The following is a 16,454-nucleotide window of genomic DNA, read 5'->3' as shown; positions in this document are numbered from 1 at the left end:
CCTTGTAGGCTTGCTCCCTGCAACAACTGGCAGGAGCGAAAGAAGCAAGGCCGGCTACTGTCGCCAGTGGTCGACAACTACCACTACTACTACTACTGGTAGGGGTGGTAGTAACCGCCCCTGCCGCGGCCGCCCCTACCCCGGTAGCCTCCGCGGTTGAAGCCGCGGCCGCCTCTGCCCCTGTACCCGCCGCGGTTGAAGCCCGGCACGTTGGTCCGCTTGGGGTTGACCTTGATCTGCCTCCCGTGCACCACCGTGTCGTTCAGCAGGACCGCATTGCCCACCGCGTCCTCCTCGCTGAACTCGATGTACGCGTACCTGCACAAGCGACACACACAACACACAACACACACCATTTATGAGTGTGTACAGCGAGTCTCGCACGGAAAAGTACAAACGGTGTGTGTCGTGCGTGTCGTGTGTTGACAAATGGCGCGAAAGAGAGAAGTGTAACGAGTGTGCGTACCCCTTGGGGTGGCCCGTGAACTTGTCGCAGAGGATGGTGATCCTGTTGATGGGTCCGCACGACTGGAAGTGGGCCTGCAACTCCTGAGGCGTCACCGCGTAGTCCACCTAATCACCCGCCGCCGCCGCCGTCGCAGCCGCCATCATCATCATCATCATCACGACCACAAACGCCGCCACCGCCACCATTACCACCAACACCCACACGCCCATGGAGTGTGAGCGCGCGCGGCAGGCTTCAATAAAAGAGAAGAGAAAGCGAACGCGGGCAGATAGCTGTGGTAGGTGGGTGGGTGGGTGGGGGTGGGGGGCTGTACGTTGCCGACGTAGACCGACCTGGCGTCGATGCTCTGCGAGTTGGCGGGCGAGGGGCTGGTGCCCATCTGTGCCTCCACCTCCTTCTGGATTTCCTCCAATTTCTCGGCCTCCTCCTGCATCTGTTGCACCTGCCGCTTCAAATCGGAGAAATCCTAGGACCGATGGCCACCGATTTGACAGTTTGTGAATGGCCAGGTCGATATTTTGTTGATTGCTGCTACAATTAACAATCAAAGCGAAAATCGAATTGAAATACCTCATCAGTGGCCTGCCCAGCGCCTTCGCCCTCGATCTGGGCCTCGAGATTGTCGTCGGCCTCGGCCTGGACGAACAGCTCTTCCTCTCCTTCACCCGACATGATTGTTAGCGGCGCTCTTTCTGTGATGCGGATCAGATCAAGCCCAACAAGCTATCGTTGTCACAAATCGTGCAGCTTTCCACACCCGTTTAGCAGGCTTTTTCATTGTTTTTGCCTTTTTTTTTGAATCAAAACGTAAAGAATGGCCTCGTCGAAGACGCCTGGACTCTGGTCGCGCATTCGCGCTGCGCTTAGGCCGAACTTCACGCTCCACCCGGTGCCCACGGCGCCCGACTACGTCCAGTACCCCACCAACTTCCGTGTGCCCTACTCCAAGTGCGCCCCCCCCAAACAATCACAATCTCCATTTACTCTCCAATTTTCTTTCATATTTAGAGGAGGAGCCAAATCGTACACTCTCGAGGCGTTCTCTGTGCCAGGTGTTGACAAACATCTATTACTTTATTTTTTATTTTAATTCTGTTGATTTTGCCACCAGAACCGAGTACTCGCCGGAGACTATTCCTGCGAAGGCGCACCGAGACCTGTCGACGATCTACTACTGGAGGCACGCCGCTGGTAAGCGCTCGCCGCCCGTGCCCCGCAAGCCCGACGTCCTCAAGGAACTCGAGAAGGAGGGCTCCGCCACCGGTCCTGCGCGCGTGGGTGGTCTCACCGACATCACCGAGCTCCGGATCACCCGTCCCCCTGGTGCGTGCCCCCATGTTTCCCTCCTCGCTGCCCCGCCTGCTCGCTCTGAGTCCCAGCCTCGCCGGCCGCAGCAATCGCGCCTCGTTCCGACCGCTCACGCTCTTTTTCGTTCTGTGTTGTTTGTTCACCTGTCACTGCCAACGTTTTTGCAGGTGAGATGAGGAAGTGGAACGAAATCCCCAACGAGCTCTACCAGTAGCCTGGGTCGGTGACGCACGAGAGAGAGTCCATGACCCAGATCTTGCTCCATCGCACACGTCCCCCACATAAACCGCACACTACTCTGCTGTGTTGGACAATTTTTGCGGTTGAGCGCCCTGAAGCAGTGGGTTCGGGTGGTCGTGTTCACGCTTGGCCGTCGTGTTGTCACTGGCGGGTTCTTCTCGACGCTGCGTCACAGTGGGGGGCACTAGTGAGTGTCCTTTGCTATCACCAGCGACAGGAGGTGGAGCCACCATGTGGGGGGCAAGCACAGTCACATCCATTTTACTTGCAAGCAGCAGCATTGCGCGAGATCTGACAATAAATAGGGGGGGGGGGTAGGGTGGGTGGCGACCAGGCGCAGTCAGGCCGCCAGCATCCGCGCCATCCATCGAGGCGGGCAGTGGAAGTGGTAGTCGTAGTAGTAGTAGTGGAAGTACACTCTCGTCCCCCTACGGCTTCCGTGGGGGCTGGCGTGTCGTCGTTGTCGTCGAAGTGGGTGGAAAAGGAGGAGCAGCTGGCGCAGAGGAGGAGAAGAAGAGAAGTAGAGCGGGTGGGTGGAAGACTAGCCGTTGGTCGAGGCACAAAAATCGTCCCAGTAGAAGAAGTCCTCGGCGGCCTTGAGCGAGAGCGGCGACGACGACGTCCCGAGCGAGGGTGACACCACCGACGAGGTCGATGACTGCTGGCCAGCCTGCGGCTGCTGCTGGTCCTCGAGGCCTGCGGCGCCAGCTGTCGGGTTGGCAAAGTGGGGCAGGACGAGCTGTTGGGTCGGGTGCGTGGCCACGGTGGAAGAGGAGTGGGCGAAGGAGGGCGAGGAGAAATGGAAGGGCGCGCCGCCGCCGCCGCCGCCGTTGGGCTCTCGCGTCGTTCGGTGGTGGTGCGAGGGCGAGTAGAAGCCCGAGGCGTCGGGGCCGAACCGACCGATCGTGAACCGACCGCCGCCGGCCGTGGTCGTGGTGGCGACGGGGGACGACGACACCAACCCCGAGCGCGACGATCCGACGTGGCGCGTGAGGCACGGGGACGACGAGGGCGAGCTGTAGGGGGCCCCTCCCGCGCTGTCCCCAGTGCTGGACGTCCGCATCAGCGCGTGGTGCGTGTGCTGCTGCTGCTGTGGATAGTACTGCTTCTGCTGCGGCTGATAGCGGGGGCCTATAGGGAGCGGATGACTGGGCGAGTGTGCGGAGGCAGGCGAGTGGACTACGCTCCCGGGCTGCTGCTGCTGGTGGTACCGCTGCTGCTGCTGCTGCTGGTGATCGGCGAGAGAAGAACGCGAAGGAGAAGGGTACGCCAGGCCTTGCTGCTGTTGCGGCTGCGGCTGGCGGCGGTCGGGGGTGGACAGGACGGAGGAGACGCCAAGCTTGACGGCGCGCTGCTGATGGAGCTGGAGCTGCTCCCCGCTCGGCAGGTGATCCGCGGCGCCGTCCTGGAGGAGGGCCAGGTAGCGGTTCATGTAGTAGTCCCGATCCCGGATCAGCTCCGCGATCTTGGACATCAGCTCGTCGTACGAGGGCGACACCGGCGACGCAGCGGCGGCCGCCGCCGATGCTGATGGCCCTGACGGACCGGCTGATGGAGTTCCGGCGGCGTTGGCTGCCGACTCATCTGACGCGGTTGCGACAGTCGCGGTGGCGGCGGCGGAGGTCGAAGAACACAGCGACGGGGTGGAGCTGGTGTCGGTGCACGATGCCGAGGGCGGCAGAGAAGCCGGCGGCGGGAGTTCGGCTTTGGCGGGCACGGTCGCCACCACGACCGGCGCGGCGGGCGTAGAGGGACACGAAGAGAGGCTGCTTGTGTTGGGCGTCGACACCGCCGGCGACTGCGCGCTCGGGCCGTCTTGACCTGTTCACAACCCGCCAATTCAGTTCAGCACCGGCCCCTCGCGCGCAGTGATGGTGGGGGGGGGGCAGACCAATGATTGGGGTGGGGGGAGGGAGGCAGCACCTTTGCTGCTCTCGGGGCACGAGTGGCCTCGCTTGGGCATCCCGCAGCGACCGCAGCGGTAGGGGCCGCGCCGCTTCGAGGGAGGCTGCTCCTTGCTGCTGCTTGACTCCGTCCGCGGCCTCTTCCCTCCAGCTGAATCGGGGGGACTGTTACATGCGCGCGCAGCAGTTAATGTCATGCAACCGCGGCAAGCTAGCCGAAACGAAACGAAACGACCGCAGAGAGCCCAGAGTTTGCGTTTGAGGTGGGGCTTAACGTACCTGTCGGACTCACCGTAGGGGTTGGGGGAAGTAGGTTGGGAGGAGCTGCTGCGAGGGGAGAGCATGGGCGTGGAGGGAGCCGACTGTTGGGGCGAACGCACCGACGACGCTCTGCCGACACCAAAAGGGACGCGCGTACGGAGGTCAGCCCACGTTGCCAACGTTGTGTGTGGTGGTGGGGTGGGTAGGGTGGGAGGGCGTGCTACACGTACTGCGGCGCTGAGGTCGGTGGACGCAGGGACGACTGGGTTGAAGTCGAAGACGAGACTGACGCATCGGCGGGCAAGGCCGGATGGCTGGAGCTGAGCACCACCATCTTATTGGTCGCGCCCTGTTGGTTTACCACCACCTCCACCGTTAAGCCATCGGCTTCCCGATGTATGTGTGCATAGCGCGGCGGGGTCCTAGATTGTGTTACCTCCGAGACAGAGGACCAGCCATCCGGCCCATCGGCTTTGATCGCTTTGGTGGCCGGCTGTGTCTGTCCACCAGTGAGGAGCATACACGACGCACGCACGCTCAATGAGTGTCACCCCGACAATGCGCACCAGGGGCCAAGCAGAGGGAATGAAAGTGCGTGGAGGGTACCGTCGCCGGGCCAGACTGCGTGGGCGCGGGGGCCGAGGCCACCGCCTCGACATTGGCGGTGGGGCTCGGTGGCGCGAAGAAGTCGTGCGAGGGAGGACGACGCGACACGTGGGTCTCGATGGCCATGAGCTGTCGCTTGAAGCCGTCGCCCATGCGCTGCACCCGGTCGCTCCCGAGTACGGTGGTGAGCTGCTCCACCGCCACCCTCAGCGATAGCTTGGCGCCCGCCACCAGGTAGGCCATCGCCGTCGCCGCTACGACTTCGTGCTCCTCGGCCTCGTGCTGCTGCTGCTGTTCGCTTTCGTCGCCTCCGTCGCTCGCAGCGCCAGCACGAAGGAGTACGGACCTCTTGGGGTCGAGCCCGAGGGTCTCGTGCACCGCGTCGGCGGCATGCTTGAGCGAGGAGCCGAGGCTGGCAACGTCTCCGCTTCGGTGCTCGAGCACCACCACCACGGTGCGGCTGGTGATGTGCGAGGGCGACCCGTTGTGTTCCATCTCGATGCTCATCGGCTCGCTCGATGGCGAAGATGTCGAAGATGCAGCATCCGAAGTGGTCACGTGCAAGATGCTTCCACACTGGTGCTGCTCGAACCAGGCAGGAGATGGGCGGGCACTGGCCACGTAGAGCCGGGCTATTATTTCCTTGGCCTCCTCATCGATGCTCGCCTGCTGGCTTGCCTGAGTGGCATCGAGATCTCGTGGAGGGCGGTGTTGTGGGGCGTGAAGTGGCTGCAGCTGGCTACTTGCAGGGGCCGTGTGTCGAGAATGGGAGGGAAAGTGGAGAGGAGATGATGAGAATTGGAGATCGTGCTCATCGAGTCCCCCAGAGCTTGAGCTGGAGCCCGAGCCAAACGAAGAGAAGTTCGGGTAGCCTATATCGAACGAAGAGGACGACGAATGCGGGGCGAAATCGTCGTCCATGGGGAAAGCACCACCAATTGCCGACATCAGCACCGATGACACCGATGGCGAAGCTCCAGGCGTCGCGCTCTTCCTCTCGACGGTGCCAGGGCCGCTGGACTCGTAGTAGCTATGTAGGGGACTGGCGGCGTGGTCCTCATCCTGGTCGAGAATCAAATCACTGACTTCGTCATGTTCTACTCGATTGTGTAGAAGAAGATTGTGGTCGTGCTGGGACCCTGCGTCGAACGAGGCGCTGGAGGCGGCGGGTTTGGAGTGGTGCATTCGAAGGAAGACGGCCTGCGCCTTCCCCTCCCGAAATGGTTGGGAATGCGCGAAAGGAGTCGATTCGGGGTTGTGTAGGCTACGAGTTGTGTGGAAGCGTCCGACCTCCTCTCACCGTGGCTACGACCGTGGTGAGCTCACGCACGCAACACGAACTCGAGCAGCAGGAGGGTAGAGAAGGGCCTGGAGGAGGTGGAGCGACCCCTTCGAAGGTCACAGAGGCAGAACAGAAAATGAAGGACAGAGAAAAAGCCCTAAAAATGCCCAAACAGGCTTTCCCATTGGTGGTGTTGGACGAAAGTGGTGTCCCATTGGTGGAACACTGCCGAAAGAGAGAAAAACAATTTCTTTTCGTTTACCTAAGGCAATACAAGTGTGCGTTAGCGTCGCACGTCCACTTGGCCGTCGCTGGGACTCACGATGCTAGCGTTTGGCCTCTTCTCTTTTGAAGTCTTCTCAGCCAAATGAAGTGATATTGCTGTTCTATGAGGAAGCATGCGTTGTCTAACTCAGTGAGTAAAGACTGGAATGGCTGGAGGTAAGCAACACTCAGCGAACGCTTTAGCAGATGTTTGCGCTTCATGCACAGTGTGCGCACTGAGCCAGGGAACGCACAACGCAAGTTGCAACGCGTTCCCGTCCTGTCGTCCGAACAGACACAAACCTTGAATAGGTAAATTAATTGATGTCGACAATAAACCACGAATGTGCAACCAAGAGAACTTGTCCATCTCTGTGGCTGAATGAATGAAATGCATTTAAAGGTAGCTCTAGGAAGCTTGAACCTGGAGCGAAATAGATAACCGTCGGACGGCAAGACGAGACTTGCGACGGATTACTAAATACCCTCCCTCAAGGAGGATACCTTCAAATGGAGGAAGGCAACGGAAAGGAGTAAGCCCTCCCTTTTCGCCTAGTGGGCTTGGCGTACTTACTTACCGTGCGTGGGGTTGGCGGATGATGAGTGAGGCAATACGTGCACTCACGCGAGCAGAGAAGATGAACAGGGAAAAGAAACAGAAAGAGAAAAGGCGCAGCCGCATGCCGCGCATACTTGATTTTTTTTGCGTACTTCAGGTAAAAACAATAAAGCTCTCAACAAAGCCACACCACAGATGGAGTTGTCTGTGGAGCAAATCTTTGCCTCAGACCATGCAACTGTCTCGCGCTACATGGCCGACCATCCCGAGTGCATCGAGGAGGCGGTGCACGACCACTTGCTGTCCCATCCTGGCAGCGCCCGAGATGCCCTCAAGACGTGTCTCTGGATTCTCTGTGGCGGTGCGTAGAGAGAAACCTTGCTACCACCAATCGTTGGCAGTAGCGTTCGTGGGCCGCCGGCCACCATTTCGCTGTGGTCCACGCCAGCTGGCAGTGCACCCTGACCAGTCCTGGCACGTGCGTGGTGGTGGCGGTGGCGTGGCGCGCACCAGGGGAGGGCTCGCCGGCAGAGGTGAAGCAAGAGGTGGAGAAGAGGCGTGCGGGCAAGTCCAACGTGTGCGGTAGGATATGGAAGAACGGCGACATGGCCTACAAGTGCCGCAACTGTGGCTACGACGAACCCTGGTACACACACGCCCCTTTGTTCTTTACTCGTGCGATCGTGTTGCCCACCTCATTTTTTTCTTTTTCTTTCTTTTTTTCCGCACATAGCGCTGTGTGCGTTGAGTGCTTCCAGGAGGGAGACCACAAGGGACACGACTGTACGTGCCGCACGCGCAACAAACACGTTTGATGCACACGCACGCCTGTGGCGTCCCTTTCCCCCCCCCAGCGAAGTGGTCATGGCGTGCATGCTAACATCTCGTGCTCTTGTTGTCTCTTGCCCTGCACAGACCTCCTGATTCAGGTCGCTGGCGGATGCTGTACGAGAGCTCTTCGCTTTGTTTAGTATTATAATAAATAAATAATAATAAAATAAATAATAATGATCATGCATAATAATAATAACACATGCCTGTCGACAGGCGACTGCGGTGATCCGTTGGCGTGGCGGCCGGAAGGCAATTGCCGCCACCACGTGGGCACTTCGGGCGTCGATCCATCGGAGCTGCTCACGCCTCGCCAGCGCACCGCTGCCCGTGCCACGCTGCGGGCCGTGGTGCGCGTGCTGGCCCAGACGCTCCTCCGCGTCTCCCGCCTCCGCTCTCGACTCACCCCCGTCTCCGCGCCTCCGCCCATCCGCCACCTCGTGCCGCCCATCACGCAGCCCGTCACGTACGTCCGTCTCCACCTTCTCGACAGAACTGATGCTCACCGTGTGTCGTGTGTGCCGTGTGTGCCGTGTGTCGTGTGCGCATGGCAGTAACGAGGAGGTGCAAGCGATCGCGATGCAGGTGGGCCAGGGGGCGGTGCAGTGCGGACTGCTGCTCAACTGGCTGCAGCACGTGGTCGACTTCTTCGGCGACCCTCTGCGGAGGCTGCTCTGCCTGGCCGTCGACGAAGCCCCGCTCTTGGCCGGCGAACCGGACGGCCCGCCTCCTGCGCCCGAGGCCTCGGCCGCGCACAAGCTCGTCATCCAGTTCCTCCTCATGGACCACCTTCTGCCCGACCCTCTCCAAGAAGAGGTGCTGCTTCTCCCTCCCCACCCAATCCACTCTCGCGGCCTGCATCAAGGCGCACACGCGACGCGACAGCGGCACGACACGACACACGCGACACATATGAACTGAACGGTCATGGGCGTGCACAGGTGCGAAAGTGGTACTTCACGCTCATCGGCGACACGCAGTACAAGATGCTGTTCTCCATTTACTATGTGAAAACATATCCTTTCCTTGTCGACGTCTACATCGGTACCTTCCCCGCGTGCATCGCCTCGTTTGGTGTTTTCAACTGTGCCGGTCTGCATCTCACATGCCTGTGAGTGTCGTGTCGTGTGTAGAGGAAAAGACCAAGGCGCACAAGTCCAAATATGAGACGGTGCTGACCATGTCTACGCAATTCTTCCACCCGCATCTGATCCCGCACCTGGTGCAAAACGCCGGCCTGCTCGACATGCTCGTGGACACCACCTACAAGACCCTCCGCACCGCGTTCCTGGTTCGTGCGAACGCTCCCGTCCGTATGAGACATTGCAGCAGTGAGGCCTCACCGCACACGTGTGCGACACGCGTAACACACACACACACACACACACACACACACACACAATGCCAGGAGGCGCCTCAGCAAGCCGAGGAAGCTGAGGAAGAGCGTAGGGTGAGCAAGGAGATCGACACCAGTTCGGCCGTGTTGCGGAAGCGGCTGTTTTGGATTCTCTGCTACGACCTGCGCGCCGTGACGGCGGTGCCGGCGGTGGTGCAGCCCCTCGTGGCCGGCGCCCTCGCCACCCTCGAGCGGTTCGTCCGCCTGTGGGACCTCTTCCAGGGCATGGACCCCACGCCCCGCCGCCGCATCCAATCGCACGTACCCGTCGAGTCCAACTCCTGGGTCCACGCCTTCACCCTAGGTACACACACCGCACGCACCACACACACGACACACACGACACACACGACACACACGACACACACGACACACACGACACACACGACACACACACCGCACGCACATCGCTAATGACGTGCGGCAGAGATTGAGATGATCGAGGCGGTGACGGAGCAAGTGGCGGATGGGGTGGAGGTGCTGACCGAGGAAGCCCTCGCCCAGCCCGAGACGCTGGCCCACGCGCGGACGGCGCTCCGCCGGTGCCTCGACGCCCTCCTGTCCGCCGCGCCCCTCCGCTACCGCCTCTCGCCCGACGGCCAGCTCAGCCTCGAGGTCGCCCCCGGCGCCGCCCAGACCGAAGAGGTTGGCCAACCCCCCCACGCCACGCACTACGCCGCCGCCTTTGTGCTGACGTCATCATCATCATCACCACCGCCATCATCATCGTCGGCTGGACAGGATGACGACGACCAGGAGAGCGAGGACGTGGCCGGGCTTGAGCGGCCGGGCAAGCCGGCGGGTACGGGCCAGCTGGTGGCCCTGCCGTGGGCCGGCGGGCGGTACCGCGTGGCCGACTACGACGTGCACCGCCACTCGGGCGTGTCGTTCCACATCACGCTCCACCGCCTCCTCACGCGCCTCCTCGTCGCCGCCTCCCTCGTGTGGCGCGCGCCCCTCCACAACTTCTTCCCCGACGCGTACGCCCGGCCTCTCCCATGCACAGTGCCTAGCTGCTTAAGGTGGCGGTCGTGTCACACCTGGTTGTGGTTGTCGTGGTTGGGGGGGGGTACGCGTGGGTGCGCAGTTCGAAGCAGGACTTGGTGGGCTACGCGCTTTCGCTGCTCGAGGACCCGCTGCGCATTCAGGTGCTGGGCTCCCAGGCCAGCAGCGGCGCCTGGGTGCGCAACGGCTACGGCCTGATCCAAGCCTCCTCTGTGTACACCACCCAGGTACACGCACAGAGCACACACGCCGACCGCACACACACACACACACACACACACACACACACACACACACACAAACCGCACACGCCACTCACCGAATCGTTGGCCAATGATAGGTGGAGGCCGAGGGGATGATGAATGCGGACGTGGCGGCGTTGCAAGTGGCGGCGACTTTGCTGCGCCACGGGCTGCCCGAGCAGGAGGCCGACCTGCTGGTGCCGGCGCTGCTCCACCGCTTCACCCTCTCCCGCTACTTTGACTGGGCGGCGCCCGAAGCGGACGACGGCCTCGAGGCCAAGCACAAGCAGGCCCTGGCCGAGAACTTCCTGCGGCTGGCCATCAACCTCCTCAACGACCGCACCGTCGTGGGTCCGCCCCGGCCCCCCGCCACCGACGAGGGATGGAAGGACGAACACCACCGCCTCCACATGCAGGACTTAATCGTTCGGTACACGCACGCCACACACACACACACACACACACACACACACACACACACACACACACACACGCACATCGCACGACACACGCCGCACTCATGCGTGCCATGGTGTATCGATTATTCCAGGACGGTGGTGCACGCGCTGGCGTGCGGCCCCAAGACCCACAGCCAAGTGGTGAAGGCCGTGGGGGAGCGCATGCTCAAGCACCGCCACGGGTACTTCCCGCACGTCCGCATCCAGACCCTCCTCGAGCAGGTCATGGCCCAGGTACTCGCCCGCCACCCAACCTCACATGCCGCCCTCCCCGCTCACCTCTCGGTTGGTCGGGGCGCGCGCGTGTGGCGTGTGGCGTGTGTGATCAGACTGCGGACTTTACGCCGCCCTCGGGGCCCTCGCACCCGACGGGCACGTTCGCGCTGAAGCCGGCCTGCCTGGCCCTGTTCGACCCCTACTACCTCCACTACACGCGGCAGGAGCAGCAGGCCGCCATCGAATTCTACCACGTCACCGCCAAGAAGCTGCGCCCGGCCCACGTACGCCCCCAAATTGCCCCTCGCCTCGCTTGTACCACTTACGCTGTGTGCCTAATCTCTCTCATCTCTCTCATCTATCTTTTTCTATATATATGCGGGCGCAGGCGTCGGGGGTGGCGCTGCCGAGTCTCCGCGCGGTGCCGGAGGTGATCCGGGAGGGCGCGGCGAGCGTGGCCTGCTCGCGCACCCTCATGGCCGTCCTCTTCGCCGTCCTCCACCACATCCGCGCTGCTCGCCAGCCCGACGCACCCGTACGCCCCCTCCACTACCCATCACCACCACCATCCTCACCATCATCTGGTAGATCAATCAGTCCAGCTCTGCGCTCGGTGACTAACGCTCGTTTTGATCTTCCGAACGGCGCGTCTATAGGCCAGCACGCTCGGGGACATTGCGTTGCTGCACCCCACCCTCACCCTCCTCAAGCTCATCCTCCAGTTCCACGCGGCACACCCCGCCACCTCGTCCGCGGGTACCGCTGGTCACCTATTGTTGGTTGTTGGTTGTTGTTTGTTGTTGGGGCGATTGGCTGCTTGCTGCCGACGTATGATTGAACGCGGTGGTGGTGGGCGGTGGTGGGCGGTGACATGTGACAGAGGCCATGGACGAAGAAAAGGGGGAGGAGGCGTGCGAGGTGGGCAGCCTGTTCGACGTCCAATTCCGGAGCTCTGATCCGGCCGTCAACATGTGCCAGCAGTTCGTGCTCACCCGCGTCCCGGGGCCGGACGACCAGCCCGTCAAGGAGAGCGTGCTCCTTCTCCTGCTCCAGGTACCCCACCCGCCCACGGGGCCTAATTCGGTTCTTCCGTAACCTACGGGTCTGGTTTATTGCTAAGCAACCACCGGGGTGTCGCCTGGGAATTGTTTTTTCCCAGTTGCGAGCGCAGGAGAGCGACGACCTGGCCGAGTACCGCGACGCGCTCACCGAGGTGGTGGGCCTCGTCGAGACCCACGGCGGCGCCCGGGTGCAGGCCGCGCTGAGCCAGCTCACCGTGCTCCTGGACGAGGAGCGGCGGGCCAGGGAGGCCGCCGCCCAGAAGGAGGCCCTCCGGCGCCGGCGCCTGGAGGAGAACAAGGCCCGCCAGCAGGCCATCCTCGCCAAGTTCGCCGCCCAGCAGAAGGCCTTTGTAGAGACCGCCGCCCGGCAGGAGGGCGCCGGCGGCGAAGAAGGGGAAGCGGAGGCGGCAGAGGAGGAGGAGACGGCGGCCGTGCCGGTGCCGGTGCCCGACAAGCTCGCCCCGGCCAATGGCGGCGACGCCGCGCTCGCCGACGGCGCGCAGCCCTCGTCCGACCTCGTCTGCGTCCTGTGCAAGGTCAGTTCCCCTCCTCCTCCCGGTTGGTTGGTTGGTTGGTTGGTTGCCATGCAGAGATGATCGGGGATTAATGGAGGCGTGTGGTGGTCGGTGGTGGTGGGTGTGCGAGGGCAGGAGGGGGCGCAGCCGGGCAAGGGGCTGGGCTACGTGGCGCTGGTGCAGCACTCGCACGTGCTCCCCGTGGCCAAGCGGCAGCACGTGGGCAAGCTCCACCGGCCCCACTACCGCCTCCTCGCCGACTTTCTCCGGACCTCGTCCTCCGCGCCGCCTCCTCGCGACTCCCCGCCGTCCGATCGCAAGGGTGCGACCCCCTCCCCCTCCCCCTCCTTGCCCTGCCCCCCCGGCGTGTCTCATTCGTTTGCGCGGGCTCGCGTGTGTCGTGTGTCGCGTGTCGTGTGGTGTCGTGCGAGTGCGCAGGCAAGCGCAAGGCCGAAGGCGAAGAGCAGGAGGAGACGCCGATGGAGACCGCGCCCACCGACCAGGCCGCGACGTCGCAGGAAGAGACCACCGACGAGGCGTCGGGCGGCGGCGACGAGGAGGACAAGGAGGCGCGCCGGAAGGAGGAGGCCGCGCGCGAAGAGAAGCGGGCTCGGGCGCGCAGGTGGTGCGCGGAGCTGGAGCGGGAGGTAGAGGGGAGCGGCGGCGCCGTGGTCAATTCGTGCGGACACCTCATGCACCCCGAGTGCCGCCACCAGTACAGCCTCTCCGTGGCACGCGACTCGGCTCGCGGCCGCCTCACCGTCGACCCCATGCTCACCCCCTCGGCCCTCGCTCAGGTCCGCACCAACCTCCCGCCGCTACCCCCTCGTGCTCGTGCTGACACACACGACACGACACACACGTCACACACGACACACGACACACCACGGCACACGGTGAAGGGCGCTTTCCGGTGTCCGCTGTGCCGATCGCTGGGCAACGCGCTGCTCCCGCACCTCACTTCCGCCGCCAGCTCCCTCCCCGCCGCCACGGTGGAGGCTGACGAAGGCCGGGAGTGGGAGGCCTGGCTGGGGCGCGTGGTCGCCCCCGTGCCGCCGACGGAGGAAGCAGAGGACCAGAAGACCGCCACGACCGACGCCGGCGCGGAGGAGGCGCCCGACGCCGACGAGGAGAGCGTCCGCACCACCCTACACGACTTCGCCACCCGCGTCTATTGCGCGCAGGTGAGAGAGCCACACGCGACCACACCAGGCTGTCGCCTCCAATCAATCAACTGACTGTGCGTCGTGTGTGTGTGTGTGTGTGTGTCGTGTGTCGTGTTGTGTGTGTCGTTGTGCGGTGGTGTTATGGCTGCAGAACAATGTGGCGATGGAAACGGTGGATCTTGTGCCCGCCGAGTTCGAGCCGCACCTGTGGTCCCTCGCCGCCTGCATGACCTCCGCCCTCGAACTCGCAACCCGCTCCGTACGTGCCCCTCGGCCAACGACACGCACGCGCACGCGCACGACCGCACACGCACAAGCGTGCAAGCGTTGGTTTCGTCTGTAATGGCTGACCTTGTTGCGCGGTTTAACCAGGATCCGGTGCTGGCCACTGCCGGCGGGTGGAGCGCGCTCTTTAAGGTGGCGGAGGAGCGACGCGGCTCGACCCTTCGCACGACGTGCCGCGCCCTCCTGGCCTACGGTCGCACGCTCCTGCGCGGCGACCGCCAACGCCTGCGCCGGGCCGACGGCCTCCTGCGCCGTTCGCTCGTCGGTGCCGCTGCCGAGGAGGGCGACAGCGGCGCGGCGTTCCTGCGGGGCGACATGTTCGCACACTTTGTGCGGCGCTACTTCCTCGACCTCCTCCACCTGCAACCCGCGGTACGCACCACCGCACACCACCGCACACACCGCACACGCCGCACACGCTCGCATGTCGCGAATGACACCGTATGTGCGGCGGCGCGTGACGCGCAGGGCAACGACGAGGCGCAGCAGGGAGCGCCGCTGCACTGGGCGCGCCTGCTGTACGTGGGGGCGCTGGCCCAGGCCGCCGTCACCCTGGCCGCCACGCTCTGCTCCGGCAGCGCCCTTGGTCCGTATAATATTTATTGCGGCGCTCAACCAATCGCAAGAGGTCGCTGACGTGGGTTCGTTGCATGGAAACAACAGATGAAGAGGGCCTCGCGATGGAGACGGCAACGGCAGCTGCGCAGGAGGAGCAGAAGGCGCCACTCGCGGCCTTGCTCGACGGGATCGCGAGCGCGTCGGGGGGCGCCCTGGGCCTGACCCACGCCGAGTGGACTACGGCCCAGTGGGAGCGGTTCGCGGAGGAGCTGGTCCACCTGCTGCTCCCGTTCGCCCGCCGCGTGGCCCTCTTCCTCCACCTGTGCGGCGGCCTGCCCGCGCCCGCCCTCCCCGAATCCCCCGCCTCGCCTCGCCAGGGTACTGTGTCCACCAGCCACCACCACAACACTCGCGACACACGCAACACACGACACACGACACGACCACTAAGCGAGGGGGGGGGCAAATGGCAGAGCTGGAGGGCCTGTTGGGCTGCCTGGGAATCCGCGGAGGCGCCTTCGCCGCGCTGGGCTCGGGCGCCGAGTCAGAGCTCGTGCGGCGTTGGCTCCAACAGCTGCTCTCCACGGGCAATGCTCCGCGCGAGCTGCAGCTGGTGGCACCCGACCTGCCCTTCCACTTCGACCGGAGGGCTCTCCCCTTCCTCTACCAGGTACACACGACACACACACACACACACACACACACACACACACACACACACACACACACAACGACACACACACCACACACACACACACACACGTGCCTGGTGGCCACCAGTGCCTGCCTCATGTCCACGGCTGACGCGTGTGTGTGGTGTGTGCGATGTGGGTGCAGGACCTGGTGTTCTTCCGCGCGCCGGCGGAAGCCATCTGCCTGTCGTGCGGGCAAGTGCCGCGCCAGCCGGGCCTGTGCCTCTTCTGCAACCGCCTCGTACCTACCCCCCCCCTCCTCCCCCATCACTTGCCACGTGCCTTGCGTTGGTTGGTTGGTTGGTTGGTTGGTTGGTTTGTTTGGTGGGCTCATCCCGCAAGCGTGGGCCGGTGCGCACATCAGGTGTGCGTGGGATCGACGTGCTGCGCGCCCCAGGACAAGCCCGGCGAATGCAACACGGTACCGTGGCGATCTTTCATCAATCATTACCCCCCAATCAACACCCGCACGCGCTCACGTCCTAACCCTCGAGATCGTCATCTATCATCGTTAAATTTGTGGGAGGGCAGCACGCGTTGAGCTGCGCCGGTGGCGAGGGGGTGTTCTTGCTGGCGCGCCAGACCATCACCCTCCTGCTCCAGAGCCAGGCGGAGCACGGCTGCCTCATGGGCTCCCTCTACCTCGACGAGCACAAGGAAGAGGTACCAAGAGAACACCCCCCCCCCTCTTTTTCAATCACACCTCGCCCAACTCATCCACCACCCAACTACGCTGGTTGTTTGGTTGGGTGGTTGTGTCCGAGTGAAGAGAAGAAGACACGCTCACCAGAGAGGGGGGGGGGTTGGGTGATGACCACAGGACGTGGGCCTCAAGCGTGGGCGCCCGCTCTACCTGGATCCGGCGCGCTACGAGCAGCTCCGCACGCTGTGGCTGGACCACCAAATGGCCGCCTCCATCACCCGGCGCGCCCCCTCCCAGAACGTGCACTGGACCCAGCTCTAAACGCGCCCCCTCCCGTGGTCATACAATACACCCTTGGACCCTGCTGGGTGCGTGTGTCATTCTGGGTCAAACACGCACCGTCGTCATCAACCAAGAATGACACACGCGCATTTTATCTCTTCCGCAAAAAGGAGGGGGGTGGGGGCGTTGTGGCTGCACCTGAGCCGCAGTA

The 16,454-nt window shown here is 63.3% G+C and overlaps 4 protein-coding genes across 4 annotated transcripts; 2 read left to right on the top strand and 2 right to left on the bottom strand.

Moving 5' to 3' along the window:
• Positions 1 to 92: 92 nt before the first annotated feature.
• ACA1_182910 (RNA recognition motif domain containing protein) lies at positions 93 to 1,141 on the bottom strand (the record flags this gene model as incomplete). Its single annotated transcript, XM_004345851.1, has 4 exons — positions 93 to 318; positions 467 to 573; positions 783 to 935; positions 1,040 to 1,141. The coding sequence occupies 4 exons, from the start codon at positions 1,139 to 1,141 to the stop codon at positions 93 to 95; spliced, it is 588 nt and encodes a 195-aa protein (XP_004345901.1).
• A 142-nt stretch (positions 1,142 to 1,283) lies between these two features.
• Positions 1,284 to 1,991, top strand: ACA1_182900 (uncharacterized protein; the record flags this gene model as incomplete). Its single annotated transcript, XM_004345850.1, has 3 exons — positions 1,284 to 1,417; positions 1,581 to 1,792; positions 1,945 to 1,991. 3 exons carry the CDS (start codon positions 1,284 to 1,286, stop codon positions 1,989 to 1,991), a joined length of 393 nt encoding a protein of 130 aa, XP_004345900.1.
• Positions 1,992 to 2,558: 567 nt separating this feature from the next.
• On the bottom strand, positions 2,559 to 5,295 carry ACA1_182890 (uncharacterized protein; the record flags this gene model as incomplete). The annotated part of the gene is made up of 6 exons (XM_004345849.1): positions 2,559 to 3,838; positions 3,941 to 4,086; positions 4,201 to 4,283; positions 4,413 to 4,496; positions 4,619 to 4,681; positions 4,789 to 5,295. The coding sequence occupies 6 exons, from the start codon at positions 5,293 to 5,295 to the stop codon at positions 2,559 to 2,561; spliced, it is 2,163 nt and encodes a 720-aa protein (XP_004345899.1).
• Positions 5,296 to 7,088: 1,793 nt separating this feature from the next.
• Positions 7,089 to 16,282, top strand: ACA1_182880 (zinc finger in N-recognin protein; the record flags this gene model as incomplete). The annotated part of the gene is made up of 29 exons (XM_004345848.1): positions 7,089 to 7,254; positions 7,407 to 7,539; positions 7,627 to 7,676; positions 7,941 to 8,190; positions 8,279 to 8,540; positions 8,666 to 8,768; positions 8,858 to 9,015; positions 9,145 to 9,424; positions 9,548 to 10,100; positions 10,208 to 10,352; positions 10,466 to 10,797; positions 10,918 to 11,059; positions 11,155 to 11,325; positions 11,430 to 11,576; positions 11,698 to 11,797; positions 11,922 to 12,094; positions 12,213 to 12,638; positions 12,753 to 12,939; positions 13,056 to 13,414; positions 13,616 to 13,801; positions 13,935 to 14,042; positions 14,156 to 14,440; positions 14,537 to 14,654; positions 14,732 to 15,004; positions 15,139 to 15,296; positions 15,464 to 15,559; positions 15,683 to 15,739; positions 15,850 to 15,981; positions 16,139 to 16,282. 29 exons carry the CDS (start codon positions 7,089 to 7,091, stop codon positions 16,280 to 16,282), a joined length of 5,694 nt encoding a protein of 1,897 aa, XP_004345898.1.
• Between the last annotated feature and the right edge of the window lie 172 nt (positions 16,283 to 16,454).

This window comes from Acanthamoeba castellanii (assembly GCF_000313135.1).
Source record: "Acanthamoeba castellanii str. Neff unplaced genomic scaffold scf7180000084745, whole genome shotgun sequence".
Classification (NCBI taxonomy): Eukaryota; Discosea; order Longamoebia; family Acanthamoebidae; genus Acanthamoeba; species Acanthamoeba castellanii.
Note: the sequence above shows the minus strand (reverse complement) of the source record. Positions and strands in the feature narration are given on the sequence as shown.